We start from the raw sequence: 27,996 nt of genomic DNA on the forward strand, positions 1-27,996 counted from the left end.
AACCATTGCAAAGCACGCGGCAGGCAGCACGCTGACTCACGCCGGCCCATTGTCACGTGAGCGGTCACGTTGGGGGGCGGGGCGGCTGCGCAGCGTGCCCTGCGAACCCACCACCGGCGCCTTGGTAAAGGCGACTCCACCCATCCTCGTCCGCCGGCCTTGTGATCTCGGAATGAAGGAGGAGCCGGCAACCCCCGCCCCGCCAACCTACTCCCTGGCACCCGCATTGGCGTCTGGAACGTTCTGCGCCGGAACAAAGGACTCTGAGTGGAGGCAGGGTCTCTGGCTGAAAGCCCATCCTTAAAGGCAAGGAGGAACTAGGGTTTCCTGCACTAGGGTAACTTTCCCAAGCCATCAACCCCCAGATGGGTCCCAGGACCAAATAAATCCTGTGTCGAGGGGCCAGCTTTTCCAGAATAGCAACTAGTTCCATCCCCTTATTCCATATTAAGGACACTTCTTCCAGGGTGAAAAAGTTAAAATGGGTATGGCCCAAATACCCCTAAAGAGTGGGAGAAAGAAAGATCAAAGGTGATGGTGGAGTTTTACAGAGAAGGTCGGGTTTAACAAATGAGTATGGGTGCTGAATCATTATACTGATATTTCTTTTAGCCTCCAGTACCTTACAGTAGCTAGAAATAAAAACCTAAAATTGTGGAATTGTAACCTATACCACACTCTGTTCAACTGATTGCTGTGCTGTACTTTGAAATTTATTGCTCTTCTGTGTATGTTATTTAAAGAGAAGGAGGAGTATAACTGAAAAGATAGGATTTAACAAATGAGTATGACAGCTGAATCATTATTGTTAGACACTGGGTAGCTAAAGGATTCCACATGAAACAGTGAGTTAAAGCTTAACAGTTTATTGAGAATTAGAGAAACAGATTGAGAGCAAAGGGAAAACAGGCAGGTGGGAGCCAGCAAAACCTACTACCGAAAGGAAAGGAAAAATGACTCCAACTTTCTGACAGCTTGTGGTTTTAAAGGAAAAACCGTGCCAAGAGGGGTTGGGGGTGCACAGGCATCGCTGGGAGATATCAGGCTGGTGCAGATCATGACTTCACACTTACGGTTATCTGGTCTGGCTTCTGGCAGGTGGGGTGTTGGCACGTTTGTCCTCACTGCTGAGGGAGAGAAACTGAAGGGACCCCCGTGTTACAGAATCCATTTTGTATATTAAGTTTTATTTTCTGATACCTGACAATTATATTAATATTTCTGTTGGTCTCCAGTCTTGGATCAGCTAGAAGCAAAAATGAAAAATCGAGGAACTGTTACCCTTACCAAACTTTAAAATTTCTTGTATAATATTTGTTAAAATATACTTAGAAATTTATTGCTTTTTTGGATATATATAATTTTTCACGATTAAAAAAAGTTAAAAAAGAGGGTGAGGGGGCCTCTAGTTTTTGGGAGGGCGGTGGGCCACAGAAGGGAGTGGAAGGGACAGAAGGCTTGGGCAAATCATATAATTAAGCCTCAACCTCCACCACCCCCGGCCTCGAGTTTCTTTACATATAGGGTTAGATTCCACTATCCCTCAGACAGGTTTCCTTGTTTCCCCATCATCTGTGTACTTCCTGCTATAATGTTAGTTTTGTCTTGGTAGTCTCTACAGGCAGACAATCATTTTCTTTACCCTGGACGAGGGAGATTGGAAGTAAGAGACACCCAGGTTATGTTAGAAACTGTGCATTGTAAGTGAGCAAACCTATTATGCTAACCACTCCCTCTTAAACTGACTACCCCACCTGGATTAGTCAGAGTTGTCATAAATCTTCCTTGCTAAATCTAATGCCCTCTTATTTATCCTTGCTGCTTTTATTTCAACGTTTTCTAGTTTTCAATATCCCACAGAGCCTTGTTACTTAAAGTGTGGTCCGTGGACAAGCAGCATGGATGTCTTCTGAGAATTTCATAATTTATATTTTAGTGAGATTCTCGGACAATTCCTATGCACTTTAAATTTTGAGAAGTAATCCTCCAGAGTACTTACTAGAAGAACAAAAATATACCTTTAAGAATTTTTATTGCCACATTATTTATAATGTTAATTTTTTAAAAAGTCAATACCTATCAACGGGGAATAGAAAAATTACAATATATCCACATAATGGAAGACAACTATAACAAAGAAAGGAGGTAGATCTATGTTTAGTGATATGAAAGATGTCCAGGTTGTACTATTGGATGAAAAAATCCGGTCGATGAACAGTCTGCATGATTGATAGCCCTTTTGTTTCTTAATTAAGCAATGTAGATTGAGTCCTTGTCAACTAAGCACAAAATAAGACTTTCAAAGGCTCCCGACAGCTTTCAAGATAAAGTCCAGATTCTTGAGTGTGATCCATCTCCATTTGCTGCTCCTGCCTCATACTGCCCCCCCATCCCCCCTTCCAACGCGCCCTCCCCCCACCCAGCACTCCTTCCACCTCCCCTGCACCTGCTGTCCTAGGTGGCAGAACCACCTGTTCTCCTTGCACTAGGCAATGGCCTCTCTCTCGCGTCTAGACCTTCACACAGGTGCTTCCTCTGTCTGGAATTTCTGCCCCCTTCACCTGGCAGTTCTTGGTTCCGCCTCTGGAATGGCTTGGTTTTCCTGACCCTGCACTAGATCAGTTGTACACCCTTTATCCCCCACAAAGTTCCATATTCAAATTCATCTGTAAAGTGAGAATTATAGCTCCTACTTCATTGTTTTGTGAGGAATATGGGTAATATGTATATACACATACTATAAAATTATCCCTTGGCACTTATTAAAAGATCACTAAATGTTGGGTATCATTATTATAGCATCTGTCTCTTGTTTACTTAACCCTCTCAATGGCCTGTAAACCCTCTGAAGATAAAGTTTTTTATTGTCCTTGAGCACCCACCATTTAGAGTCTGGTGCAGAGTAAACTCTTAACAAGAGTATATTAATTGATACTTCCCTAGTCCCTAGGCCACACCTTTTCCTCCCACCTAAAGTGTATTCTTTTTTTTTCAGGCCAAGGAAAATCACATCCTTTCCCTTTGAGTACAGCAAACCACACCACATAGGGTTTTCCCTTCTCTGCACTCTAACAATGCAATAATTTTCCTTCAGTAGGACTTCTGGCTCTTTAGGGTGCTTTCATATTCTTTCTCTTTTCTCACAACAACCTCAATAATGAAGAAACTGAGGCAAGGGATGGGGAGGGGCAGAGAATTGTTTAGGGAGCATCTACTAAAGTTAAGGCAATTTACCCCACATTATCTGTTTTCACTCCAACAATCCCTTGAGGTGGCCATTTTTAGCCCCACTTCACAAAAGTGGAAATTAAACTTCAGTAAAATTATATAACCTGCTGAAGAACACAGCTGTTAAGTGGTAGAGCTTAACATTGAACCCATTAAATGAACCCATTAAGTAAACCCATTTTCTCTGTAAAGCCCTGCTCTTTCTTTCCATGACACCATGTGAACCGATTTGCCTATTACTTACATTTCCCTAGCTGGACAGGACAGGTGATTATATTTCCTGACTTCCAGCGTACACTTCATCCACCAGGCCACTCTGCATGTAATATAAAGTCTATACCACCCAACTTCACAGTTAATCACTTGATATTTTACCTTATTATCTAATTGTCTTATCTACATTAGAATCCACTATAAGATTGTAATATCCTCCTTTCCCCAGGCAGAAATTGTGTCATAAATACTAATCTCCCTGAACCCCAGATTCCTCTTCTTTAAAATATCTATATCACAGGAGTGTTGTGGGGATTAAATGTCACTTTTCAAGAAAAATCACACAATCCCGGACTCAAAGCTACATAAATGCTTGTTACATCTCAACCTATCTCTTTTTCATCTCCTTCAATAGGCCCCACAGGCCTGATGCCTGAGTTTGGCTGTATCAGTTTTGTGGGTTTTTTCCTATAAACATAGCTTTATTTAAAAGGGTCTTCTCACACTGTTATAAAATCGGCCAAAGTAATTGTGGTAGTTAGAGTCAGTTGTCAACTTGGTCAGGTAAAGGTGCCTAGTTCTGTTGCTGTGGACATGAGCCAATGGTACATGAGTGTCACCTGTTGCTCATTACATCTGCAGTCTGCTAGGAGGCGTACCTGCTGTACTGAATGATGTTTGATTTAATTGGCTGGCACTTAAATGAGAGAGCTCAACATAGTACAGCCCAAGCAGCTCAGCATACTTCATCTCAGCACTTGCAGCTCATCCCAGGCCTTTGCCGATGCAGAGAGAAATCACCCCGGGGAAAGTTGTTGGAATCTAGAGGCCTGGAGAGAAGGCCAGCGGAGATCACCCTGTGCCTTCCTGCGTAAGAAAGAACCTCAGTTGAAAGTTAGCTGCCTTTCCTCTGAAGAACTAACAAAATAAATCCCCTTTTATTAAAAGCCAATCTGTCTCTGGTGTGTTGCATTCCGGCAGTTAGCAAACCAGAACAGTAATAAGAAAGTATTTTCCAGGAAAAATGAGACATCAATAAACCCTATATATCATAAGTCATCAAAGAAATGCAGTTTAAAATGTGGAAAATATTTTTAACAGTGAATTAGCCAAATATGTATGAGATTTAAATTATCCAGTGCCGACAATATTTGGAAACGACATATCAGATAAAGGTCTAGTATCCAGAATTTATAAAGAGATTGTTCAGCTCAACAACAAAAAGACAGCCAATCCAATTACAAAATGGGAAAAAGACTTGAACAGACACCTCTCAGAAGAGGAAATACAAATGGCCAAAAGGCATATGAAGAGATGTTCAATGTCCCTGGCCATTAGAGAAATGCAAATCAAAACCACAATGAGATATCATCTCACACCCACCGGAATGGCCATTATCAACAAAACAGAAAATGACAAGTGCTGGAGAGGATGTGGAGAAAGAGGCACACTTACCCACTGTTGGTGGGAATGTCAAATGGTGCAACCACTGTGGAAGGCAGTTTGGCGGTTCCTCAAAAAGCTGAATATAGAATTGCCATACAACCCAGCAATACCATTGCTAGGTATCTACTCAGAGGACATAAGGGCAAAGACACAAACGGACATTTGCACTCCAGTGTTTATAGCAGCATTATTTACAATTGCAAGGTGATGGAAACAGCCAAAATGTCCATCAACAGAAGAGTGGCTTAACTGTGGTATATACATACGATGAAATATTATGCAGCTTTAAGACAGAATAAACTTATGAAGTATCTAACAACATGGATGGACCTTGAGAACATTATGCTGAGTGAGACTAGCCAAAAACTAAAGGAAAATACTGTATGGTCTCATTGATATGAACTGACATTAGTGAATAAACTTGGAATATTTTGTTTGTAACAGAGACCATCAGGAGATAGAAATAGGGTAAGATATTGGGTAATTGGAGCTGAAGAGTTACAGACTGCAACAGGACTGGATACAAAAACTCAGAAATGGACAGCACAATACTACCTAACTGTAATATAATTATGTTAAAGCACTGAATGAAGCTGCATGTGAAAATGATAGAGGGAGGAGGACTGAGGACATAAATGAAATCAGAAAGAAAGATAGATGTTAAAGATTGAGATGGTATAATCTAGGAATGCCTAGAGTGTATAATAATAGTGAAATGTACAAGGTACAACTTTAAAAATGTTTTTGCATGAGGAAGAACAAAGGAATGTCATTATTGCAGGGTACTGAAATAGATGGTAATTAATATTTTAAAATGTCACCTTCTGTGTGAGACTAAAGCAAAAAATGTTTATTTGTTACAAAATTTATATTTTGACTAGTGCATTTTCTAATATAACTTATGTAGATAGTTTGACTGAACGCCATAAGTACTTGGAATCTCAGGTAGGACATGAGATTTTGCTGGTTTGTCCAGAGCGATGCCCCGATGAATCCCAGAGTGATTCGATCAGTGAGTGGAAAAGTATTTGCAAAGCCCCCTTTGGGGAGTGGTGAGAACAGGGAGAAATTCAACTTCCCCAAGTTGAATTCTTGATATTCTCACAAGCAGTGTGGACAACCAAAGCTATAGGCAGAGCCCCCAGTCTTGGGGTTTGTTCATATGAAACGTAACCCCGCAAAGGATAGGTCAAGTCTACTTAAAATTTAGGCCTAAGAGTCACCCCCCAAGAGAGCCTCTTTTGTTGCTCAGATGTGGCCTCTCTCTCCAGCCAACATGACGAGCAGTCTCACCACCCTCCCCCTCTCTGCGTGGGACATGACTCCCAGGGGTGTGGACCTTCCTGGCAATGTGGGACAGAGATCCTGGAATGAGCTGAGACTCAGCATCAAAGGATTGAGAAAAAACCTAGAATGAGCTGAGACTTAGCATCAAGGGATTGAGAAAACCTTCTCTACCAAAAGGGGGAAGAGGGAAATGAGACAGTGTCAATGGCTGAGAGATTCCAGAGTCCAGAGGTTATCCTGGAGGTTACTCTTATGCATCAAGTAGATATCATCTTGTTATTCAAGATGTTATGGAGAGGCTGGAGGGAATTGCCTGAAAATGTAGAGCTGTGTTCCAGTAGCCATGTTTCTTGAGGATGATTGAATATGATATAGCTGTCACAATGTGACTGTGTGATTGTGAAAACCTTGTGTCTGATGCTCCTTTTATCTACCTTGTCAAAAAAGGAGTAGAACATATGGAATAAAAAATAAATAATAGGGGGAACAAATGCTAAAATAAATTTAGTTTAAATGCTAGCGATCAGTGAAAGGAAGGGGTAAGGGGTATGGTATGTATAATTTTTTTTCTCTTATCATTTTATTTCTTTTTCTGTTGTCTTTTTATTTCTTTTTCTAAATTGATGCAAATGTTCTAAGAAATGATGAATATGCAACTAAGTGATGATATTGTGAATTGCTGATTACGTATGTTGTTTTATTTTATTTCTTTATTTTTTAATTAATTAAAAAATTTTTTTTAAAATTGCAAAATAAATTCATTTTTATTTAGAAAAAAAAATTATCCAGTGCTGGTGATTGTTGTTGGTATTAAATACTCTGCAAATAAAGGTGACTTTCAATAGGGCTATATAATTGCTCATGTACCATTTTCCAGCATTCCAAATTCTTATAATTCCATTTTAAATGAAAAATTTGGATCAGATAAAGGTCTAGTATCCAGAATTTATAAAGAGATTGTTCAACTCAACAACAAAAAGACAGCCAACCCAATTACAAAATGGGAAAAAGACTTGAACAGACACCTACCAGAAGAGGAAATACGGATGGCCGAGGCGCATGAAGAGATGCTCAATGTCCCTGGCCATTAGAGAAATGCAAATCAAAACCACAATGAGATATCATCTCACACCCACCAGAATGGCCATTGTCAACAAAACAGAAAATGACAAGTGCTGGAGAGGATGCAGAGAAAGAGGCACACTTATCCACTGTTGGTGGGAATGTCAAATGGTGCAACCACTGTGGAAGGCAGTTTGGCGGTTCCTCAAAAAGCTGAATATAGAATTGCCATACGACCCAGCAATACCATTGCTAGGTATCTACTCAAAGGACTTAAGGGCAAAGACACAAACGGACATTTGCACACCAATGTTTATAGCAGCGTTATTTACAATTGCAAAGAGATGGAAACAGCCAAAATGTCCATCAACAGAAGAATGGCTAAATAAACTGTGGTATATACATACGATGGAATATTATGCAGCTTTAAGACAGGATAAACTTATGAAGCATGTAATAACATGGATGGACCTAGAGAATATTATGCTGAGTAAGTCCAGCCAAAAACTAAAGGACAAATACTGTATGGTCCCACTGATGTGAACGGACATTTGAGAATAAACTTGAAATGTGTCATTGGTAACAGAGTCCAGCAGGAGTTAGAAACAGGGTAAGATGGTGGGTAATTGGAGCGGAAGGGATACAGACTGTGCAACAGGACTAGATATGAAGACTTAAAAATGGACAGCACAATAATACCTAATTGTAAAGTAATCATGTTAAAACACTGAATGAAGCTGCATCTGAGCTATAGGGTTTTTGTTTTGTTTTGTTTTTTACTATTATTACTACTTTTATTTCTTTTCTCTATATTAACATTTTATATATTTTTCTGTTGTGTTGCTAGTTCCTCTAAACCGATGCAAATGTGCTAAGAAACGATGATCATGCATCTATGTGATGATGTTAAGAATTACTGAGTGCATATGTAGAACGGTATGATTTCTAAATGTTGTGTTAATTTCTTTTTTTTTTTCTTTCTTTCCGTTAATAAAAAAAAAAAAAAAAATTGGGGCCAAACTAAGAATAGGGGCTTTGTTTTATAATATTTTTATAATAGTGAAAAAGTGAAGACAACCCAGATGTCTACATAAGGATAAACAATTTAAACAATTTTGATGCATAATTAAAATATCAGGTGTGTGTTAAATATTTTGATAGAAGAATAGTGATGTGAAGGGCACTGTCAATAAAATATTGACTGGAAAATTCAATACAATACATCATATATTAAGCTTTTGATTATGTAATATGACAAATGTACATAGAACAGTGTATAAAAAGCACATTAAGATAAATAGTGCTATATGAGTTATGGTATTAATGGCAATTTTTATGGGCTTTCATACTTTTTTGATAGGATTTTTCTATAAAGAGAATATATTGCCTTTATAATCAGTAAAATAATTTAACAAAAGCAGCTGTCTTTTCTCTTTCTGGGCTGTGTCCATAATACTTTGAGTGACTGCTTTTCTAAGTAGAATAAGCATGCCATTTATTCTTAAAAAACCAATAATAGTATAAACTCATGTATAAGTATGACACTTATAAATTGAAGAACCTTGTATCATCTTGAAAGAAAAATAAATCACTGGTTGAACCTACCTCTCTGAATGCATTTGTAGAAGTAACAGTTTCAATATATGACAGGCCATCTTATTTTTGAGAACATTTTTTATGGACTTAACATCCCCTAACTCATCCTTAACTACTGCTTTGCAGTTCTTCCATTTTTTACCTTAGTATGGTATTTCTCTTCTTTAATTAGGGACTTGAAAATGATTGCTATGAGAGACTTACTAAATAAATCTGAGTTCATGTGTTGAGTTTGGTTTTGCTCTGTTGCGTCACACCATCCTGTGGGTGTGGACCTCAAGCATCTCAGCTCAAATGCTAAATTTCTTTAGAAATTAGAAATTTAGTTTCTTCAGAACTTCCAAAGCTTTAGTCTACAGACATACTGTTGGTTTTCATTTCTTGAATCCTGGCCAGTCTGTGTTATCTTGGCATTTACTCAACTTTTCTACACACCAGTGTCCTCTTCTGCAAGGTAGAAGGCTGCACAAGAAATATTTGTGTCAGGGAAGAAGATAAGAATGACACCAATCTTCTTGTCAAAACCAATTGTGGAGGGTGGATCATGGTGGCTCAGCAGGCAGAGTTTTCACCTGCCATGCCATTTGAGTCCTGGTGCCTGCCCATGCCAAAAAAAAAAAAAAAAAAAAAAAACCGATTGTGGAGAAGAAAATAATTTATTCATGAATTCATGATCTTGCAAGAACTGGCGCCCACTGGAAAAAATGGTGGCTGGTGCCCTACTGTATCAGTTTTGTTGATTTTTTTTTTTAATTTTTAAATTTTATTTAAACATAGCAACATACAAACATGAACGTTCTTACCATATGATCATTCCATTCTTGGTATATAATCAATAACACAATATTATCACATAGTTGTATATTCATCATCATGATCATTTCTTAGAACATTTGCATCAATTCAGAAAAAGAAATTTAAAAAAATCATATTTACCATACCCCTTACCCCCCCTTCCATCCATCACTGGCATTTCAATCTACTAAATTTATTTTAACATTTGTTCCCCCTATTATTTATTTTTAATCCATATGTTTTACTCATCTGCCCATAAGGTAGATAAAAGGTGCATCAGACACAAGGTTTTCACAATTATACGGTCACATTGCGAAAGCTATATCATTATACAATCATCTTCAAGAAACCTGGCTACTGGAACACAGCTCTACATTTCCAGGCACTTCCCTTTGGCCTCTCCATTATACCTTAACTAAAAAGGTAATATTTATATAATGTGTAAGAATAACCTTTAGGATAACCTCTCCACTCTGTTTGAAATCTCTCAGCCATTGACAGTTTGTCTCATTTCTCTCTAACCCCCTTTTGGCTGAGAAGGTTTTCTCAATCCCTTGATAGTGAGTCCCAGCTCATTCTAGGATTTCTGTCCCACATTGCCAGAAGGTCCACAACCCTGGGAGTCATGTCCCATGAAGAGAAGGGGAGGGCAGTGAGGTTGCTTATTGGCTGAAAGAGAGAGGCCACATCTGAGCAACGGAAGAGGTTCTTTGGGGTGACTCTTAGGCCTAATTTTAAGTAGGTTTAGCCTATACTTTGTGGGAATAAGTTTCATATGAACAAACCTCAAGATTGGGGGCTCGTCTTATTATTTTGGTTGTCCCCACTGCTTGTGAGAATATCAGGAATTCTCCACATGGGGATGTTGAATCTTCCCCCTTTCTCGCCATTCCCCCGAGGGGACTTTGCAAATACTTTTTATCCACTGTTCAAATCACTCTGAGATTTATCAGGGTTGATTATTTTTATAACAATGTTAGATGAGGAGTATTTCAGTGGGCAGATGTTGGATTTTCTCCCTTCCTAACCACCTCCTCTCCCCGAGGTTTGCATCAAACCAGTCCAGGAGCTGATGAGGAGGAGGGAACCTCTCCCAGGCTGGGTTTGGCAGTCACCAAAGTTGTTAGCATATGTTGACACTCAGTCCCTGTCAGCTGATATAGTTAAGTCTATTTTACGGATGAAGAAAATGGAGTCTTAGGTAAGTGCCTAATAAACTGCACAACTGCCAAGATGCCCACCCAGGTCTTAAAGATACTTGGACCCAGGCTCCTTTCATTCCATGAAGGCACCTTCGAAAGGTCGCCTGAAAAACTAGTGGGCGGGGCCTTGGAGAGGGGGAGAGGAGACCAATTACCTTGGTATATCTTGCTCTTTTCCCCTCCTCTCTCCTTTGCCTCAGGAGATGAGTTAGTTTTTTCTAAACTCACAGTGCTTCAGCATTGTAGGTGTCCTGTCCCTTTAAAGTCTGGGCAAGGCAATGGCTAGCCCCGCCTCCTGCCCCTCACTCCGCCCTCCGGAGTTCTAAGCCCTCCGGAGCCCTAAGCTCCGGCTACCGGCCTCTGCTCTCGGCCAATTAAGGGATCCACGTCTTCCCTATCCCTCATCCGGGTTCCTGGGATTAGAAAGTTGGCCTCGTAACCAGGCAACTACTGACCCACCCGTCCCGGGCGGCTATTCCGTCCAGTTAGTCGTGGCTCTTTACTCAACCGCGGTCACGTAGCCGCGGTAGTCAGTGCACCGCCCCACGTCGTCATAACAACAGTACACAACGCCTCCTTCCCCCGGACCCTCTTCCAAAACAAACTTCCCTCTGGGGGCCAAGACCCTCTTCAGAACCGCTTCTTGTCGAGCACTAGGGTCTGGGCCTCTTTGCTAAGGAAAATGGGGTGGGAGGTCTGGGGACTGCAGGTCAGGCTTGGCTGAGAGGGGAGGGAGAATTTTACGAAATGAGAGGGCTGGGGAGGAGAGGGTAAAGGAGGGAAGAAAGAGGAATTGATCAGTAGGGGCACTAGAGGAGGTGGGGAGAACCGAGGAGGGGAGTCCAGAGAGTTGGAGCCACAGTGAAGGGCAGGAAAGGTCTTGGGGGCCTGGGAAGTCATCTTGAAGGGAGAGGGGTCCTTGGTGTGAAGTATGAAGTGGAAGTTGGGGGGCAAAATGAGATGGTCACAGGAAGAGGAAAGGAGCATAGTTGGGAAGAGATCAGGGATGATGGGAGGTGAGGACACTGAAGGTTGGCAAAAGCTGAGAAATTCTTTCTTCCTCAGGAGGAGGACTGAACTTGATCTGACTCCAGAGCCTTCAGCTGGGAAGAAAAATGTCAGATGAAGATGATCTGGAGGACTTTGACCCAGACCAGGAGGATCTTGAAAGAGAGGAGGAGGAGAAGGAGACAGAGGAGGGGGAAGAAGACAGGAAAGAGGGGGAAGACTTCTCCGAGGAAGTGAGAGCTTGGAAAGGGAGGGTTCCTAGGGCTAAGGGAGACAGTGGGCTGGAAAGGAATGCCTGACTCCATTTCCTCCTGCAGTGGTTGCCTAACCCTCTCACAGAGGACATGATGAAGGACGGGCTTTCTTTGCTCTGTAAGACCGGTAGTGGACTGGCTCATGCTTATGTTAAGCTGGAGGTCAAAGAGAGGTGTGTTTATGAGAGGGTTTGTGAGAATTGTGAGAATTGTAGGGTTCTGTCTTCTTTCCCACCTTCATTCCTGTTTTCATTTTTTGCTGAGAGTTTGGATCTCTTATCCTGGCTTGGTCGGGGTCGGGGTGGGGAGGATAGAATTTATTTTTCAGGAGCTCTGAGCCTCCATGCATCAAAGGTAGATTAGGAAATGGAGACAGAGTATTTGGTGGGGGTGAGGATTACAGCTGGACTCCCTCCCCTGTCCTTCAGAGTGTCTGCTTTCTGCCCTTCAGACACCAGGTCCCTGCCACTGTTAAGAATCCACTTAACAGTGGATTCTTCTCTTCCCTCTCCTTGTCCCTCCCCCCGCCCTTGCCCCTCTCATGCTTCTTCCCATTTTAAGCCATCTTCGTGTTGCCCTCTGTTTCAGCACCTTTGCCCAGTCCTTGCTGGGTTCTCTAACCTCATCCCAACCCTTCCTCCTTCTGCCATTTCCTAGGGATCTGACAGACATCATCTTGCTGCGCTCCTACATCCACCTGCGCTATGTGGATATTTCTGAGAACCACCTGACAGACTTATCCCCGCTCAATCACCTTACCCACCTGCTCTGGCTCAAGGCTGATGGCAATCGGCTGCGGAGTGCCCACCTAGACGAACTGCCCTACCTACAGATTGCCAGTTTTGCCTATAACCAGATCATTGACACTGAGGGCATCTCTCATCCTCGTCTGGGCAGCCTGGATCTCAAAGGTGTGTCCTTAAGATAGATTCTTTCCTTCCTAGCCTGGGGCCAACAGAAGTTGGCAGTAAGGTCCTTAGCTATGCCATGCAGCAATCTGCATTCATTCATTCATTCAAGATGACTCTAAGACATTATGAAAGTTCAGCATGCTGGAGATATGGTAGTGAACAAAACAAAGACAACCCCTGTAGCCTATATTTTAGTTGGAGGAGGCAGACAATTAACAATGAACACACTAAATAGGAAATTTATATAGTATGCTAGAAGGAGAGAGTTATTTAGAAAAAATAGATTAGGGTAAGAGGAATAAGAGGGTATGGGCACAGGTGGCAATCGCAAACAGGTTGGTAAGGACAGACATCACTGAAAAGATGACATTTGAGCAAAGCCTTGAAGGAGGAGAGGGAGTCAGCTGGGTGGCTTGCTAGGCGCACTTCATTCACTCTTCAAAGACTTAGGTGGACATTTCCATCAAGCTCTAGGACTACCAGACTACTTGTTAAATTTGGAGCCACTCCTCCTCATTATCCATACAGTGTTAGAGGGTGAGGATGTTGCAGAGCTCCCAGAAAATCTGGTTCTAATGCTACACACCCAGAGAGATCTTGGCCTTTTCCCTCCCCAGGGAATCGCATCCGCTTGGTGACAGGTCTGGACCCCCAAAAGCTAAACAACCTGCACACACTGGAGCTTCGAGGGAACCAGCTGGAAAGCACCCTGGGAATCAACCTCCCTAAACTGAAGAATCTTTTCCTGGTAGCTCACTCGGTTAAAGGGTGATTCTGGGAAGAGGGCACTACCCCAGGGACTTGGACTTCTGATTTCTATTAGGCTCAGCCACTAACTTCATCATCATAAGATAATTAGTACCATTTATTGAGCCCTTACTTGGTGCCAGATATTATGGGGGAATGTAAAATTGAAACCAATAAGTTGCCTGCCACTAGTAGAGCTGATAATATGTAATTTGTGATAATACACAGCTGATTTGCTTTGATATATGTAGCAGCAAAATGTGCCATAACTGAGCTACAAACATCAGGCTAAAAGAGACACTTAAATGTTTGGTCTTAGACTTAAGTTTATTCACTTCAGGATGGGACTGAAGCCACTTTTCCTTAGTGGAGGGGGGGCTGCTCATGGGTATAGGGGTGGGTTGCAGCATTCCCTCCTTAATCAGAGGTGGTTTGGTGGCGTGGATAGCAGGGGTAATTGCTGGCCTTTCTCTGGGATGGCAGCTTCTCCTGGACTTCTTTACTCTCTCCACCTATCTCTACCCACCCCCACTCCTCTCCTCCCCCTCTCCCTCTTTCCCTCTTGGGTTTCCTCTTTTACTTCATCACTTTCTGATTTTTCTTCCTGCCTTATCTCTGCTCTTTCCTCAAATTTCTTTACTGTGTCCTGGATTCTAGGCCCAGAACATGCTGAAGAAGGTGGAAGGCTTGGAGAACCTAAGTAATCTCACCACCTTGCATCTTCGAGATAACCAGATTGAAACCCTGAGTGGCTTTTCAGAGGAAATGAAATCACTACAGTACCTTAACTTGAGGTATGTATCCCTTCATACCCCACCTTGCTTTTGACCCTCAGTTCTTCCCTGGCCCCAACCCCGCAAACCTAGCCCACTCTCAGATTCTCACCTTATTCTCCATTCTGATCTTCACCTCCCCTTTCCTTGCTTTCTTCTGCATTCCATCCTAATTGCCAAAATAAGACCTTTATAACCTGGGAGCCCTGAATCCTTATTCATTCAATCTACAGTAACTGAGAATGTGCTAATTGCTGGACCTTGTGCTATGTTTGGAGAACATCCAAAGGGATCAGAGATGGTCTCTGTCCTCAAGGGGCTCACAGTCTGACTCAAGCTGTTTTCCTGATCCCATCCCCATATAAATTCCCGATATCCCTTTCCATCTCTTGGGCCCCAACTTCCCGTCCCTTTTCCTGCTTTTCTTCCCCTGAGCCCTACCTGTGAGGAATGTCTCCTCTTCCTGTCCCTCTGCCCACTGATATAAAACTCAAGATGTGCTGAGATTTAAGGAGAAAAGAGTATTATTTGAAAGAAAACCTCCAGGTAGAAAGGCACTGGAGATTTTCTTTCAGTAACTCTTCTTTGATGAAGGATTTATGTATGTTTCTCTAAGCAAACATCTAAGGAAAAGGCATCCTTTCCTAGTTAACAAGACCAAATCCTCATGGTTGGCGATGGAAAGAGATCTCCAAGTAGGGAGAGATAGGTCTTGAAATCCCAAGACCTATCTTTGACCCTTGAGGCAATCTCTTGCTCATTAGCTCTGCCATGTATGGCAGTAAGTGGAGCGTGGTTAAGGTTGTCCCAGTGACTGGGAAGTGCCTCTGGGGCCAAAGGTGCTGAACATCCTGCAATGCACAGAACAGTTTGTTCTCATTTGCTAGCTGCCAGAATGCAACATTCCAGAAACAGGATGGCTTTAAAAGGGGAATTTAATAAGTTTTAAGGCTGAGAAAATGTCCCAATTAAAACAAGCCTATAGAAATGTCCAATCTAAGGCATCCAGGGCAAGATACCTTGATTCAAGAAGGCTGATGAGGTTCAGGGTTTCTCTCTCAAGTCGAAGGGTACATGGCGAACACAGAGTTTCTCTCTCATCTGGAAAGGCACATGGTGAACACGGTCAGGGTTTCTCTCTCATCTGGACGGGCACATGGTGAACATGGCATCATCTGCTAGCTTCTTCTCCTGGCTTCCTGTTTCATGAAGCTCCACGGGAGGCATTTTTGTTCTTCATCTCCAGAGGTCACTGGCTGGTGAACTCTGCTTCTTGTGGCTATGTCGTTCTGCTCTGCTCTCTCTGAATCACTCTCATTCTCCAAAATGTTTCCTCTTTTATAAGATTCCAGTAAACTAATCAAGACCCACCTCTACCTAATCCAGTTTAACAGCCACTCTTGATCAAATCACATCTCCAGGGAGATGATCTAATTACAGTTTCAGGCATACAATGCTGAAAAGGGATTAGAAGAAACAGCTGCCTTTACAAAATGGGATTAGGATTAAAACATGGCTTTTCTAGGGTACATACATCCTTTCAAACCAGCACACAGTCCAACACAATTCCTATATGCTTCCACTGAGAAACACTGCATGAGTTCAGCACCTCCACTAAAACCAGGCTGCAACATGTAGACATGATTTCATAAAGGCATGAAGACAAGGACACGAAAATAAACAAGAATAACATACAGTGAAGCACATTAAAAGATGAAGCTTGTTCTTCAGACTGAGAGGCCCATCCCATCCCTAGCTCTAGGTTCCTTCTTGTGGGGAGCACCAGCCTTGCATCCATCACCCTGAGCCTGTGCTTAGATCCCAGTTCCTTCTCCACTGGCATAAGTCCTACCATCCAACCTTTACTTAGGTATTGATTGATGCAGAAAAAGTCTGTCCCTGTGAGGGAGATGTCCCCTTCCTCCTCAACTACAGCACAGGGTTGTGGCCTAGCTTTGCCTCTTTGAAAGGATAAATGCAACACATTGCAAAATATAATATGGCACCAGGGATTCCTTGAAGGGTGGAAGAAGACAGGAATGGGGTTGGGCAGCTCCTCTGCAGCAAACCTGGCAATGCTTGGCAGGCCAGTCCACTAGAGCAGTGTTTCTAGGCACACTGGAACCCAGAAGAGGAGTCCCCCAGAGGCCCCATTCCTGGGAGGCTGCCCCCCAAACCCAGTATTCCTGGCAAACTCCTCCTGACCCTACCGGTAGGGGCAACATGGTGGCTGACTTGGGGGAGCTGGCCAAGCTGTGGGACCTGCCCAAGCTGCGGGCACTGGTACTGCTGGACAACCCGTGCACAGATGAGAGTGACTACCGCCAGGAAGCCCTGGTGCAGATGGCACACCTAGAACGGCTGGACAAGGACTTCTATGAAGAGGAGGAGCGAGCTGAGGCTGAGGAGATCCGTCAAAGGCAAAAGGAGGAGCAGGAACAGGAGCAGGAGCAGGAGCCTGAGTCTGAGCACTACCAGGAACTGGATCAGCCATTGGCTTAGCAGCAGCTCTTCTGACCTCTGAGGCTAGTAAGGAAGTTACTGGTAGGGAGGCAGAAAGTGGAAGCCGAGGGACAAGCAGACAGGGGAAGAGAAGTTGCTTCAGGAAGAGAGGTGGGTATGGAACTGAGGGAAAGGAGTCAAGAAGAACTCTTGGAGGGACAAGTGTTAGGAGTCAGGGAGTGTCTCAGGGTGAAGAAAAAGAACCAGAAGGTCCTGGGAAGAACTGAGCAGAGGCTTAGGAGATAAAAGAGAGGCTGGAGGAGTTAAGTGAAAAGAATTGGGGTGATAGGATGTGGGGAGGAAGGCAGCCATACCTGATACTGAGTGAACTTCAGCTAGGACAGGACTGTTCCAAGCCCATGGTAGTGGGAAGGGGATTGGTAGTGGTGTATAAGGGACACAGCTGAGCCTAGGAGAGCAGGCAGGAGAGGAAATCTAAAGCTAAAATTAAGAAAGGCAGGACCCAGGGGGCGGGGAGAAGAAAAGAGGGCAGAATGAGGCAGAAAGAGGCCAGGGGATGAGCCCAAGGAGGTATGGCAGTTAGGCACTTCAGACTGGAGCAGAGATGGCAGGTGATAGGGGCTTAACTCCTGTCCTCTTCCTCCAGGAGATCAAAGACCCAGGCCCGAAGACCTAGCATGACCACCTGTGGGGCCACCACCTTCACATCCTCCATCAGACACAGAGGACACCTTCTTTTGTCTCTGAGCTGGGAACAGCCCAGCTCTGTGACAGGCAGCTGGCGGTGGGGTGAGAGGTGTGGGGAGGCTCCAGACTAAGCTCTGCCTGGAACCTGGGAGGGAGCCAGGTCCAGATGGGCTGGGGAGATTGCTTATAGGATTGTCTGAAGAGCAGAGGCCATGGGAGTTAACACCAGTTCAGTTTTCTAATAAAGAGACATTTGATACCCTAGTGTCTGACCCGGTTTTTGAGACAGTGTACTGTCATGGATTTCACTGGCGGTGTGGGCATGGGCCTCAGTATTGGGACTGCTACTGGGTAAGGCTGTACCCATTAATTTCTAGTGGGTCGAGGGATGGGTATGCGCACGTGTGTATGCGGTGCGTGCGGACCAGGTCCTGGGTGGCTCGGAGCCACTCCCCACCCTTCTCTGCTCTTCCCCCATCCCACCCTCCAGCGGTCTCCCACCTTCAGCAGCCCTCCACCCGCGCTCCTACGTGCGCCTCCGCCGGCGGCTTCTGACTCATCGGGGGCTCCAGGTCACATGTGCCTGGCTCTATTGGCGCCTCCCCCGCCCGCTGCCCGGGAACCGCCGCTGCCGCCGCCGCAGCTGCCGCCGCCGCCACCACTCCCGCTCTCTCCGCGCCGCCGCCACCACTCCTGCTCTCTCCGCGCCGCCGCCGCCTCCCGCATAGTCTGCAGCAGCGAGGTGAAGCCTTGGCTGGGCCCCTGCGTCCCTCCCGCCCCCTCCCCTGCCGCCGTGCCCCCGCCCCCGTCTCGCCCTGGCCTTCGCGCATCCTCGCCTCGCGGCGCTGCGCACCTGCTTGGTCCCCAGCTCCTGGCCCGGGCATCCTCCTCCTGGGCCTTCTCCCCGTCTCCTCTCGGGTTCTGGCTGGCGCCCCCTCCTCATTTCTGTGCCAGCCCTCTCCGCACCTGTTTCCCTCTAACTGCACCCTTCTTCCCAGGCCCTTCTTCGCCTCCGGGTCTGTCTATTTGTTTCTTTAGTTCGGGGTCTTTCCAGGCTGTGCATTTTTACCTAGGCACGTCCCCTTGACTTTGCATTTTGGGGGACTGTCTTCCCTCATCCTTCCTCTATTCCCTCAGTCTTCCTCTCCTCTCCCAAGTCGCCCCTCTCCTAGCTCTTCCTTTCCCTTCTCTCAGCTGCTTGGGGGAGGGGATGGGAGGAAGGGGAAATTTGCCGGGCGGGGGGAGGTGGTGGTGGGGGGCCCAGTCTTGACTCACCCTAGCCGTCTCCCCTCCTCCCTCCCCACTCCTTCTCGATCCTCTCCCCCGACGCCTCTATGACACAGGCTCGGAAAGAGGAGAAACACGCATTTAGGAGAAAGATTGGGACCTTGGAGTCGGGGTAGAGTTGGGGCAGGCCGGGGGTTTTAGCTGGGGGTGGGTTGGGGGGTTCTCACCCCACCAGGAGGAGAGGCCCTGGCTGCCCAGATAATCCATCCACTTTCTGTCTCCAAGGAAAGGTGCAAGCCTAGCAGCCATTCCGCACTGAGGAGATTTGGGGGAACCCCATCAGTGGGCTGCAGAAGCTGAGGGGGCGAGGGAACCACTGCTGTGCCCCGCCCCCCTCCTCACTGCGGTGTCCTTCTATCACATCTTTTAATTTCACCCCATCCTTCACTGCAGTGACCTCCCCCTCCTCACTGCATTGACCTTCTCTTCATCCTATGGGGATGGGGGAACCCTGCTCTAGTCCACTACTGCAGCCAGCTCCTCCCCAACCCTCACCCACTGCAGTAACCTCTTTCCCATCCCTCCCAGTCTCTGGCCCAGCCCACTGATCTCAGGCCCCACCCCTCTAAGCCTCTTTCTTATCTTCCTTCATCCTTCCCTTTCACCCAAGGAGATCCCAGCCATCATGTCGATAGAGAGGATCTGGGCCCGAGAGATCCTGGACTCCCGTGGGAATCCTACGGTGGAGGTGGATCTCTACACAGCCAAAGGTAATGGATAGGGCATGGACCTTCCCACAGCCCAAACTTCTCCATCCCATGCTGGGCTTGACCTGGTCTGGGATGGGAGACCTTCGTTGCTACCTAGTGGGGCCGAGGGACTGGGCCAGGCTCACAAGCCTAGGTTGTGGGATGTTGGAGCCTTCTTGTCCAGGGGAGTCAGAACAGACAGGTCTGTATGTCTTGATTTAGTGTGTAAGACATGTCCAGCCTCCATGTGTGTGCATGTGTACCTGTGTACGTGTGTGTATGTGCATACGGGTGCTGCCTGGCAGGCAGAGCTATGCTTCTGTGGCCCTTTTGTGCATGTGGGGCCTCAGATGGGTGGATGAATAGGCCACTGTTTGTGCATCAGGGTCCGTGTAAGCGTGTGTGTGTGTGTATGTGTGCACACGTGCCAGTGTGTTAGGGAGCAGAGTGGGGAGAGGGCTGGATATGGTGGCAAGAGTTTAGGGCTGGAAGACTGAAGGAATTCCTTGCCCAGCAGTGTCCTTCTCCTCCCTTCTGCCTCATTCCATGTTTCTCTCCCAGGTCTTTTCCGAGCTGCAGTGCCAAGTGGAGCCTCCACTGGCATCTATGAGGCCCTGGAGTTGAGGGATGGCGACAAACAGCGTTATTTAGGCAAAGGTGAGGCCTCTTCTCTTCTCTAGACTCTCCATCCCTCAACTGTCACTCACCCTGGTCCCCAGCCTTTTCTCACATGCCCCTCCCTCCCCCTCCCCCTCTGCTTTTTGCCCACCCCCACCCCCTCCCCCTGACCTCTCCTCCTCTCCCCAGGTGTGCTGAAGGCAGTGGACCACATCAACACCACCATTGCACCAGCCCTTCTCAGCTCAGTGAGGCCTGCTTTTTGCTGGGGATGGCAGAACCAGGGGCTGGGACGAAATCCTGGATTAGGGTGGGAGGAAAGGGAGAGAGAAAGACCCAGCCCTTGGGAATCATGGTTATGAGGGGGAAAGAGGGTAGAGAAGACCCCTTACTGCCCCTATTCCCATGGGGCATTCAGGTCCCCTAATCCAGACAGCCACTGTCACAGGGCCCTGGTTGGGTCCTGGATAGATGTTAGCCTGTGTGCAGATGGGGGGGCTTCTGCTTTAGGGCCCTGCCTCCATCCTGGCCCTGGCTGACAGGGGCTGTGCCCACAGGGCCTCTCTGTGGTGGAGCAAGAGAAACTGGACAACCTGATGCTGGAGTTGGATGGGACTGAGAACAAATGTAAGCAGGGGCTGGGAAAAGGTGGGCAGGCATGAGGGTGGGGATAGATGGGGCAGGTAGAGACCTGGGGGGCCTGCACTGTGTGTGTGTGGGGGGAGGGCTTCTTCCATCCCTGTCCCAAAGCCCAAGCAAGAGAAGTTGAGATTTAACTGGAGTGGGAGTCAGCGATGTTAGAAGGAACAATTTTGTAGTGTAAAGAGGAGGAAGCTGGTGTGAGGCTGCTTGTGGCTGCTTCTTGGGAATGTTTAAAAATAGGAGTGCTCTCTGTCCTTTCCAACTACTGCTGCATCCCCACCTCATCTCCTCTCCATCCATCTACTCTCAATGTGGGTGAGAGTAGTGATCTCTGGAAGGCTCTATTGCAGGGGTGGGGGGGAGAAAGGGGTCTCCCTTACTGGCTTCTTTGGGGGAGCATTGGTGGAAAGGCAAGGGCTGGAAAAGGAAGAGGCCCCCTTTTTGCTCAGTGCTCTCCTTTTTAATCTTCCAGCCAAGTTTGGGGCCAATGCCATCCTGGGTGTGTCCCTGGCCGTGTGTAAGGCAGGGGCAGCTGAGAGGGAATTGCCCCTGTATCGCCACATTGCTCAGCTGGCTGGGAACTCAGACCTCATTCTGCCTGTGCCGGTGAGTGCTGCATTGTGCCTTGCCTCCCCAGGGTGGTTGTGGTGGTGCTGCAGGGGTGGGGGTGGGGAGGCTGAGGAGCAGGGCCGGTGACAGAGCCTGAAGCCCCGAGGGAATGAATGATGGAAGGAAAGTGAATTGGAGCAGCCAAAGAGAAAGGATGGGTCATGAGGTTCTGCCTCTGAGAAGCTGGCAAATTTAGGGGTAAATGGCCTTGGGATCTTGCATTAATACTCCCAAGGCTGGAGAGGGAAGGACTCTCTCCCTATCCCTCTATGGTTCCCTAGGCCTTCAACGTGATCAATGGGGGCTCTCATGCTGGGAACAAGCTGGCCATGCAGGAGTTTATGATCCTCCCCGTGGGTGCTGAGAGCTTTCGGGATGCCATGCGACTCGGGGCGGAGGTCTACCACACACTCAAGGGGGTCATCAAGGACAAGTATGGCAAGGATGCCACCAATGTGGGGGATGAAGGTGGCTTTGCCCCCAATATCCTGGAGAACAGCGAAGGTGAGGCTAGACACCCCATGCCCAACTCTAAGTCCCATTCTCTTCTGGGACATCAGGAAGGGCCACATACTCCACTGAGTCCTGAGGAGTATGGGGGTAGGGCGGTGGGGGTCCTTGAGCTCCTGGAACTCAGAGCTGCAAACTCCAAAGAGTTCCAGTTCCTGGAGTGGGTTCCAGAGGACCTGCCAAGTCTGGGTGGACTAGCCCAGCCAGATCTGTTGGCATCTCTTCTCAGGGGAGCCCTGGGAAGGCTGGGTGGTGGTCTCGGTGGCCTGTGGGATCCAATTCCATCCTTTAACTCCATAGGAGTCTCGGTTTGATGATATGTACTCAAGTCCTTTCTAAATCTCTCCCTATTACCATCCCAACCTCCTAGGCCGCTAGGATTCCTAATTTTTCTGTGTTCTGGGAGAAACTGTATAGTGAATAGAAGCTATTCAGGTGGTTAATTAAGATCCTGGGGCCAAATTGCCAGGAATGGAATCTTCGCTTGGAGCGTTACTGGCTCATGATCTTACTGACTTTTAACTACTCTGAACTTTGTTTTTCTTATCTGTGGAATGAGAATAATAATATCACATGGCATGAGGATTAAATGAGCTCATATATGTAAAGTACTTAGGCCGCATAGTTAGCCCTCAATAAATAACAGCTAGTAAAAAAAAAAAATTTACCAACATCCCTCTCCCCTGCCCTCCTAGAAGATGGCCTGAGATAACCCCAACAGCCTTAGTGAGACCATCCCCCAGTCACAGTCCTCTCCCTCTGCTCTGACTTTCTGCTTTCCTTCCATCCCTCCTTCCCTCCTTGTCTACCCCTCCTGTCTTATTTCACTGTGTCCCACCTCCAGCCCTGGAGCTGGTGAAGGAAGCCATCGACAAGGCTGGCTATACGGAGAAGATTGTCATTGGCATGGATGTCGCTGCCTCAGAGTTTTATCGTGATGGCAAATATGACTTGGATTTCAAGTCCCCCCCTGATCCTTCCCGATACATCACTGGGGACCAGCTGGGGGCCCTCTACCAGGACTTTGTCAGGGATTATCCTGGTGAGGGCAGGGGGTGTGGACAGGGGTATGGTCAGCAGGCAACTCTGGACCACCTTGGGGTGTTGACTCAGGGGCCAGGGGGAAATTTCCTAAGAAGGACCTGAGAACCAGGGATGGGGTGAAGGAGCCTGCCTTCAGAGATTGGGCTTTGAAGTTGGTATGGGTGAATCTGTTTTATCTGGTTCAGGTCTTGATTAAAATCATGGGCTCTGATGCTCCTGAAACATGGGTGAAGGAACCAGGGATGGTGGGAGGGTGTCTAGACCTAACAGGGCTTGTGACTGACACATTTTAGTATCTTTGATCAACGAAGCCATGGTTGCCAAGTGGAGCTGGGACTGACGTGTTAATAAAATAGAAGGTTGAATTACCTTCAACAAGTCTACCAAGGGTTCCTGCCTTAGGATGGAGGTAGTTGGTCTTCATCTTCCTGTAGATAGAGTAGGAGAAGATAAATATAAATTACAGCAGAATTTGGATGAATAATAAGGAAGGTCTTCCTAGCAGTGAGAACAGGGAAATACAAATGCGAGGAAGGTTCTGAATGGTTCTTCTTGTATGGTTTCATGAAATAAGAATTGGTTAAGGCAGGCTCACTTCATGGTGGGGCAAGAATGAGCAGGCAGTTAGCTAGAGGACCTGGATATTTCAGGGAGTCAAAGTATGGTGTATATGAGGGGGTGGATAGGTGGGGTGGGTTCTGTTTGATGCAGAGACCCAGCAAGGACCAACAGCCCCTTCACCACCCCCCTGCAGTGGTCTCCATTGAGGATCCGTTTGATCAGGATGATTGGGCTGCCTGGTCCAAGTTCACAGCCAATGTAGGGATCCAGATTGTAGGTGATGACCTGACAGTGACCAACCCAAAGCGCATTGAGCGGGCAGTGGAGGAAAAGGCTTGCAACTGTCTGCTGCTCAAGGTCAATCAGATTGGCTCCGTTACTGAAGCCATCCAGGCGTGAGTGACTTCTGCCCTTCTCACATTCAGCCCCTATTTCACTAGGTCACCTCTTACAAATGTCCCCAGATTAATCCTGCCCAGGGAGGCTAAGGAAAACAGGGAGTCTGAAGTTACATCCTTAGCTCTTTCAATTCTACTCCCTCTACCCTGATTCTCTGCTCCCTTCTCAAACAGCTTCCCTCCAGATGTTTCTTGACATAGATCAATGTTGGGGCTGGGGTGGTAGTGCCCTGGTGAGGGGTGGGGATGAACAAACTGGTATATGGATGCAGGTGCAAGCTGGCCCAGGAGAATGGCTGGGGGGTCATGGTGAGTCATCGCTCGGGAGAGACTGAGGACACTTTCATTGCGGACCTGGTTGTGGGACTGTGCACAGGCCAGGTGAGTGGGGGCAGTTTGATGAGTGGAAGGGAGATTTCTGTGGGGTGGATTGGTGGGTTTTAATCTCAGGAGGCAAGGGGTTCTCTCCTTCCAGGTGTTAGAGGGCACCGGGTGAGTTTCTTTCTTTAAAAAAAAAAAAAAGCATGGAATTATTTAATAGTAAAGGTCTAGAGGACTCCATTGAGAAGGAGATAATATCAAGGCCATAGTGTTGCTTGGTATGTAGTCAACAGTTTCAGAGGCTGGAAGGCTGCCTTCCTCCCAGGATCTGTAGGGTTCTGGCTGGCCCTCAATCTTTGAGGTTCCTTGGCTTTCCCTACTTCCTACTTTTCCATCAGGGGAGTTTCCAGGGGTCTGAGGCTTTCTCTCAGGGGATAAAGGGGAAGCCACTGAGCTGCATATCTTCTGGGATGTTTCAGATCAAAACTGGTGCCCCATGCCGTTCTGAGCGTCTGGCCAAGTACAACCAGCTCATGAGGTAAGAGAGATTAGGACTGGGAGTCAGTGGGCCTGGAGGGCTGAGAAAGCCCTGTTTGTCCATCTCCAGGGCCCAGGGCTTTGATAACAGTAGCTAACCAGAAAATATCCATTTTCTCTTATTATTATTATTATTATTATTATTTTTTTAATACCAAAAAACACCAAACAAATGCAAATATTCCTAACTTTTGATCATTCTGTTCTACATATATAATCAGTAATTCACAATATCATCACATAGTTGCATATTCATCAGCATGATCATTTCTTGGAACATTTTCATCTATTCAGAAAAAGAAATAAAAAGAAAACAGGAAAAAGTTTACCATAATCCCCACCCCTCCCCCTCATCGATCACCAGCATTTCAATCTAAATTTATTTTAACATTTGTTCCCCCTATTATTCATCTTGATTGTATATGTTTTACTCGTCTGTTGATAAGGTAGATAAAAGGAGCATCAGACACAAGGTTTTCACAATCACACAGTCACACTGTGAATGCTGTATCATTATACAATCATCTTCAAGGAACATGGCTACTGAAACACAGCTCTACATTTTCAGGCAGTTCCCTCCAGCCTCTCCACTACATCTTGACCAACAAGGTGATATCTAGTTAATGCGTAAGAATAACCTCCAGGATAACCTCTCGACTCTGTTTGGAATCTCTCAGCCATTGACACTTTATTCTGTCTCATTTCACTCTTCCCCCTTTTGGTCAAGAAGGTTTTCTCAATTCCCTGATGCTGAGTCTCAGCTCATTCTAGGGATTTTCTCGATCCCTTGATGCTGAGTCTCAGCTCATCCCAGGATTTCTATCCCACGTTGCCAGGAAGGTCCACACCCTTAGGAGTCATGTCCCATGCAGACAGGGGGAGGGTGGTGAGTTTGCTTGTTGTGTTGGCTGGAGAGAGAGGCCACATCTGAGTAACAAAAGAGGTTCTCCTGGGGGTGACTCCTGGGCCTAATTTTAAGTAGGCTTGACCTATCCTTTGTGAGGTTAAGTTTCATATGAACAAATGCCAAGATTGGAGACTCAGCCTGTTGCTTTGGTTGTCCCCACTGCGTGTGAGAATATCAAGAATTCAACTTGGGGAAGTTGAACTTTCCCCCTTTCTCACTATTCCCCCAAGGGAACTTTGCAAATACTTTTTTATTCACTGTTCAAATCACTCTGGGATTTATCGGGGCATCACTCTGGACAAACCAACAAAATCTTATGTCCTACTCAAGGTTCCATGTACTTATGGTGTTCAATTAAGCTGTCTACATAAGTTATATTAGGAAATGCACTAGTCAAAATATAAATTTTGTACCAAATAAACATTTTTTGCTTTAGTCTCACTCATAAGTTAAAATTTTAAAATATTAATTACCATCTATTTTCAGCACCCTGCAGTAATGACATTCCTTTGTTCTTCCTCATGTAGAAACATTTTTTAGATTTGTACATTTAGTCACTATCATTATACACTCTAGGCATTCCTAGATTATACCATCTCAGTCTTTATCGTCTATCTTTCTTTCTGATTTCATTCGTGCCCCCAGCCCTCCTCCCTCTATCATTCTTACATTCAGCTTCATTCAGTGTTTTAGCATAATTATATTACAGTTAGGTAGTATTGTACTATCCATTTCTGAGTTTTTACATTCAGTCCTGGTGCACAGTCTGTATCCCTTCAGCTCCAATTACCTAATATCTTACCCTATTTCTATCTCCTGATGGTCTCTGTTACCAACGAAATTCTCCAAGTTTATTCACTAATGTCAGTTTATATCAATGAGACCATACAGTATTTGTCCTTTTGTTTCTGGCTAATCTCACTCAGCATAATGTCCTTAAGCTCCATCCATGTTGTTACATACTTCATAACTTTATTCTGTCTTACGGCTGCATAGTCTTCCATCGTATGTATATACCACGGTTTGTTTAGCCACTTGTCTGTTGATGGACAGAAAATATCCATTTTAAATGCGGGACTTCTGATGGCCTGATTTACTGATCCCAGAGGTCACATAGGAGTGCTCACCCTCAGGTCAGGACACAGAGGCAGGTGGTGTGGGGGGGTTGGGGGCCAGGAGGCTTCCTCCTGCTTTCCTGATGTTCTCTTCCGGCTCATCTCTCTCAGAATTGAAGAAGAGCTGGGGGATGAGGCTCGCTTCGCTGGACATAATTTCCGCAATCCCAGTGTGCTGTGATTTCCCATTTTCCTGAGACATGGAATCTCTTTCCCATCTTCCTTGAACCCCTTTTTTCTTGTCTTGATCTGTGAAATTCTTCCCCGTGAGACACCCTGAACCCCAAGGGCCCAGAATTGCCCTAACTGTCCTGGCTGCTCCTTGGCTTACCCAGTCCCTAGTTGTCTCTGCTCTCCCTCCTCTCTGGGACCCAGTCTTTGGGTTACCAAATTCTCTACTTTTCTCCTTCCTTTCTAGTCTCTCTTTCTTTTCAAACTGGAAATGGGACTGAGGATGATTACAAGAGGATCCACGGAAGATGACCAGTGTCTGTGATGGGTGCATCAGGGTTGATGTGATGGGGGTCTTTAGAGAGGGGCCATGTGTCACTTGTACCTTGAGTGTGTCCCATGTGTTTTCCCTGTTGCATGTGAAGCTATGAACTGCACATACTGCTGAGGCCTAGGTGAATGCTGGATGTGTGATCCCACCTGGTCTAAAGTGTTAGTGTGTGTGTGTATGTATTTATTTTTCACTCATCCCATTAATTATTTATTTCCTCATAACTCCATGGTCTAAATCTGGCCTGATGTGAAGGGATTACTTGTCTACATTTCCTATGGCTGTGGATCCCAAGGTGACCTGGGGTGAGAGGTCTAAAGGCCTTGATGGATGTCACCCACCTCGACTGAATCTGGGTGGGTCCAGAGGTGGCATTGAGTGCCTGGGGGATGCTTTCCCTGTAAATTTCTCCCCAGCCCTAGGTTCCCTATTCTTCCTCTGGCTGCACGAGAGCAATGAGAGCAACGCCTCACTCCCCCCCATGCTGTGTTCCACAGTTTCCACCACCTCTGTGGTGTTGAAGTGAGCACCACCATTAAAATCTGAATCACAGAACATTACTGTGTCTGCGGAGTCTTACTCTA

The 27,996-nt window shown here is 45.9% G+C and overlaps 2 protein-coding genes across 13 annotated transcripts; both read left to right on the plus strand.

Annotated features, from left to right (window-relative positions):
* Nucleotides 1-74: 74 nt before the first annotated feature.
* LRRC23 (leucine rich repeat containing 23) lies at nucleotides 75-18,166 on the plus strand. 10 transcript variants are annotated; one of them, XM_077169899.1, is made up of 9 exons: nucleotides 75-306; nucleotides 10,673-10,828; nucleotides 11,895-12,070; nucleotides 12,155-12,264; nucleotides 12,749-13,002; nucleotides 13,620-13,750; nucleotides 14,407-14,543; nucleotides 16,739-17,047; nucleotides 17,632-17,743. In XM_077169899.1, exons 3-8 carry the CDS (start codon nucleotides 11,945-11,947, stop codon nucleotides 17,022-17,024), a joined length of 1,044 nt encoding a protein of 347 aa, XP_077026014.1. In that variant the 5' UTR covers nucleotides 75-306; nucleotides 10,673-10,828; nucleotides 11,895-11,944; the 3' UTR covers nucleotides 17,025-17,047; nucleotides 17,632-17,743. The 10 variants fall into 10 exon arrangements, 9 of the variants coding, with proteins under 9 accessions (XP_077026014.1, XP_077026015.1, XP_077026016.1 ...); XM_077169900.1 differs by lacking the exon at nucleotides 10,673-10,828; XM_077169901.1 differs by lacking the exons at nucleotides 75-306; nucleotides 10,673-10,828 and adding an exon at nucleotides 11,106-11,272.
* On the plus strand, nucleotides 14,430-27,983 carry ENO2 (enolase 2). Of its 3 annotated transcripts, none has more exons than XM_077169894.1 (12): nucleotides 14,430-14,543; nucleotides 19,570-19,669; nucleotides 20,210-20,305; nucleotides 20,456-20,514; nucleotides 20,824-20,893; nucleotides 21,381-21,514; nucleotides 21,799-22,021; nucleotides 22,872-23,069; nucleotides 23,826-24,027; nucleotides 24,303-24,411; nucleotides 24,831-24,889; nucleotides 27,022-27,983. In XM_077169894.1, the coding sequence occupies exons 2-12, from the start codon at nucleotides 19,585-19,587 to the stop codon at nucleotides 27,089-27,091; spliced, it is 1,305 nt and encodes a 434-aa protein (XP_077026009.1). In that variant the 5' UTR covers nucleotides 14,430-14,543; nucleotides 19,570-19,584; the 3' UTR covers nucleotides 27,092-27,983. The 3 variants fall into 3 exon arrangements, with proteins under 3 accessions (XP_077026009.1, XP_077026011.1, XP_077026010.1); XM_077169895.1 differs by lacking the exon at nucleotides 14,430-14,543 and adding an exon at nucleotides 18,321-18,414; XM_077169896.1 differs by lacking the exon at nucleotides 22,872-23,069.
* Nucleotides 27,984-27,996: the final 13 nt, after the last annotated feature.

The sequence above is a fragment of the Tamandua tetradactyla genome, chromosome 7 (assembly GCF_023851605.1).
Source record: "Tamandua tetradactyla isolate mTamTet1 chromosome 7, mTamTet1.pri, whole genome shotgun sequence".
Taxonomy (NCBI): domain Eukaryota; kingdom Metazoa; phylum Chordata; class Mammalia; order Pilosa; family Myrmecophagidae; genus Tamandua; species Tamandua tetradactyla.

Excerpts from the sequence above, each read along its gene's own strand:
- LRRC23 (XM_077169899.1), top strand. The coding sequence starts at position 11,945 with ATGTCAGATGAAGATGATCTGGAGGACTTTGACCCAGACCAGGAGGAT. Across the intron at positions 13,003-13,619 it reads GGGCAGCCTGGATCTCAAAG|GGAATCGCATCCGCTTGGTG; the intron begins GTGTGTCCTTAA and ends TTCCCTCCCCAG. Across the intron at positions 14,544-16,738 it reads CTACAGTACCTTAACTTGAG|GGGCAACATGGTGGCTGACT; the intron begins GTATGTATCCCT and ends CCCTACCGGTAG.
- ENO2 (XM_077169894.1), top strand. The coding sequence starts at position 19,585 with ATGTCGATAGAGAGGATCTGGGCCCGAGAGATCCTGGACTCCCGTGGG. Across the intron at positions 20,894-21,380 it reads GGATGGGACTGAGAACAAAT|CCAAGTTTGGGGCCAATGCC; the intron begins GTAAGCAGGGGC and ends TTAATCTTCCAG. Across the intron at positions 24,412-24,830 it reads TGGGACTGTGCACAGGCCAG|ATCAAAACTGGTGCCCCATG; the intron begins GTGAGTGGGGGC and ends GGGATGTTTCAG.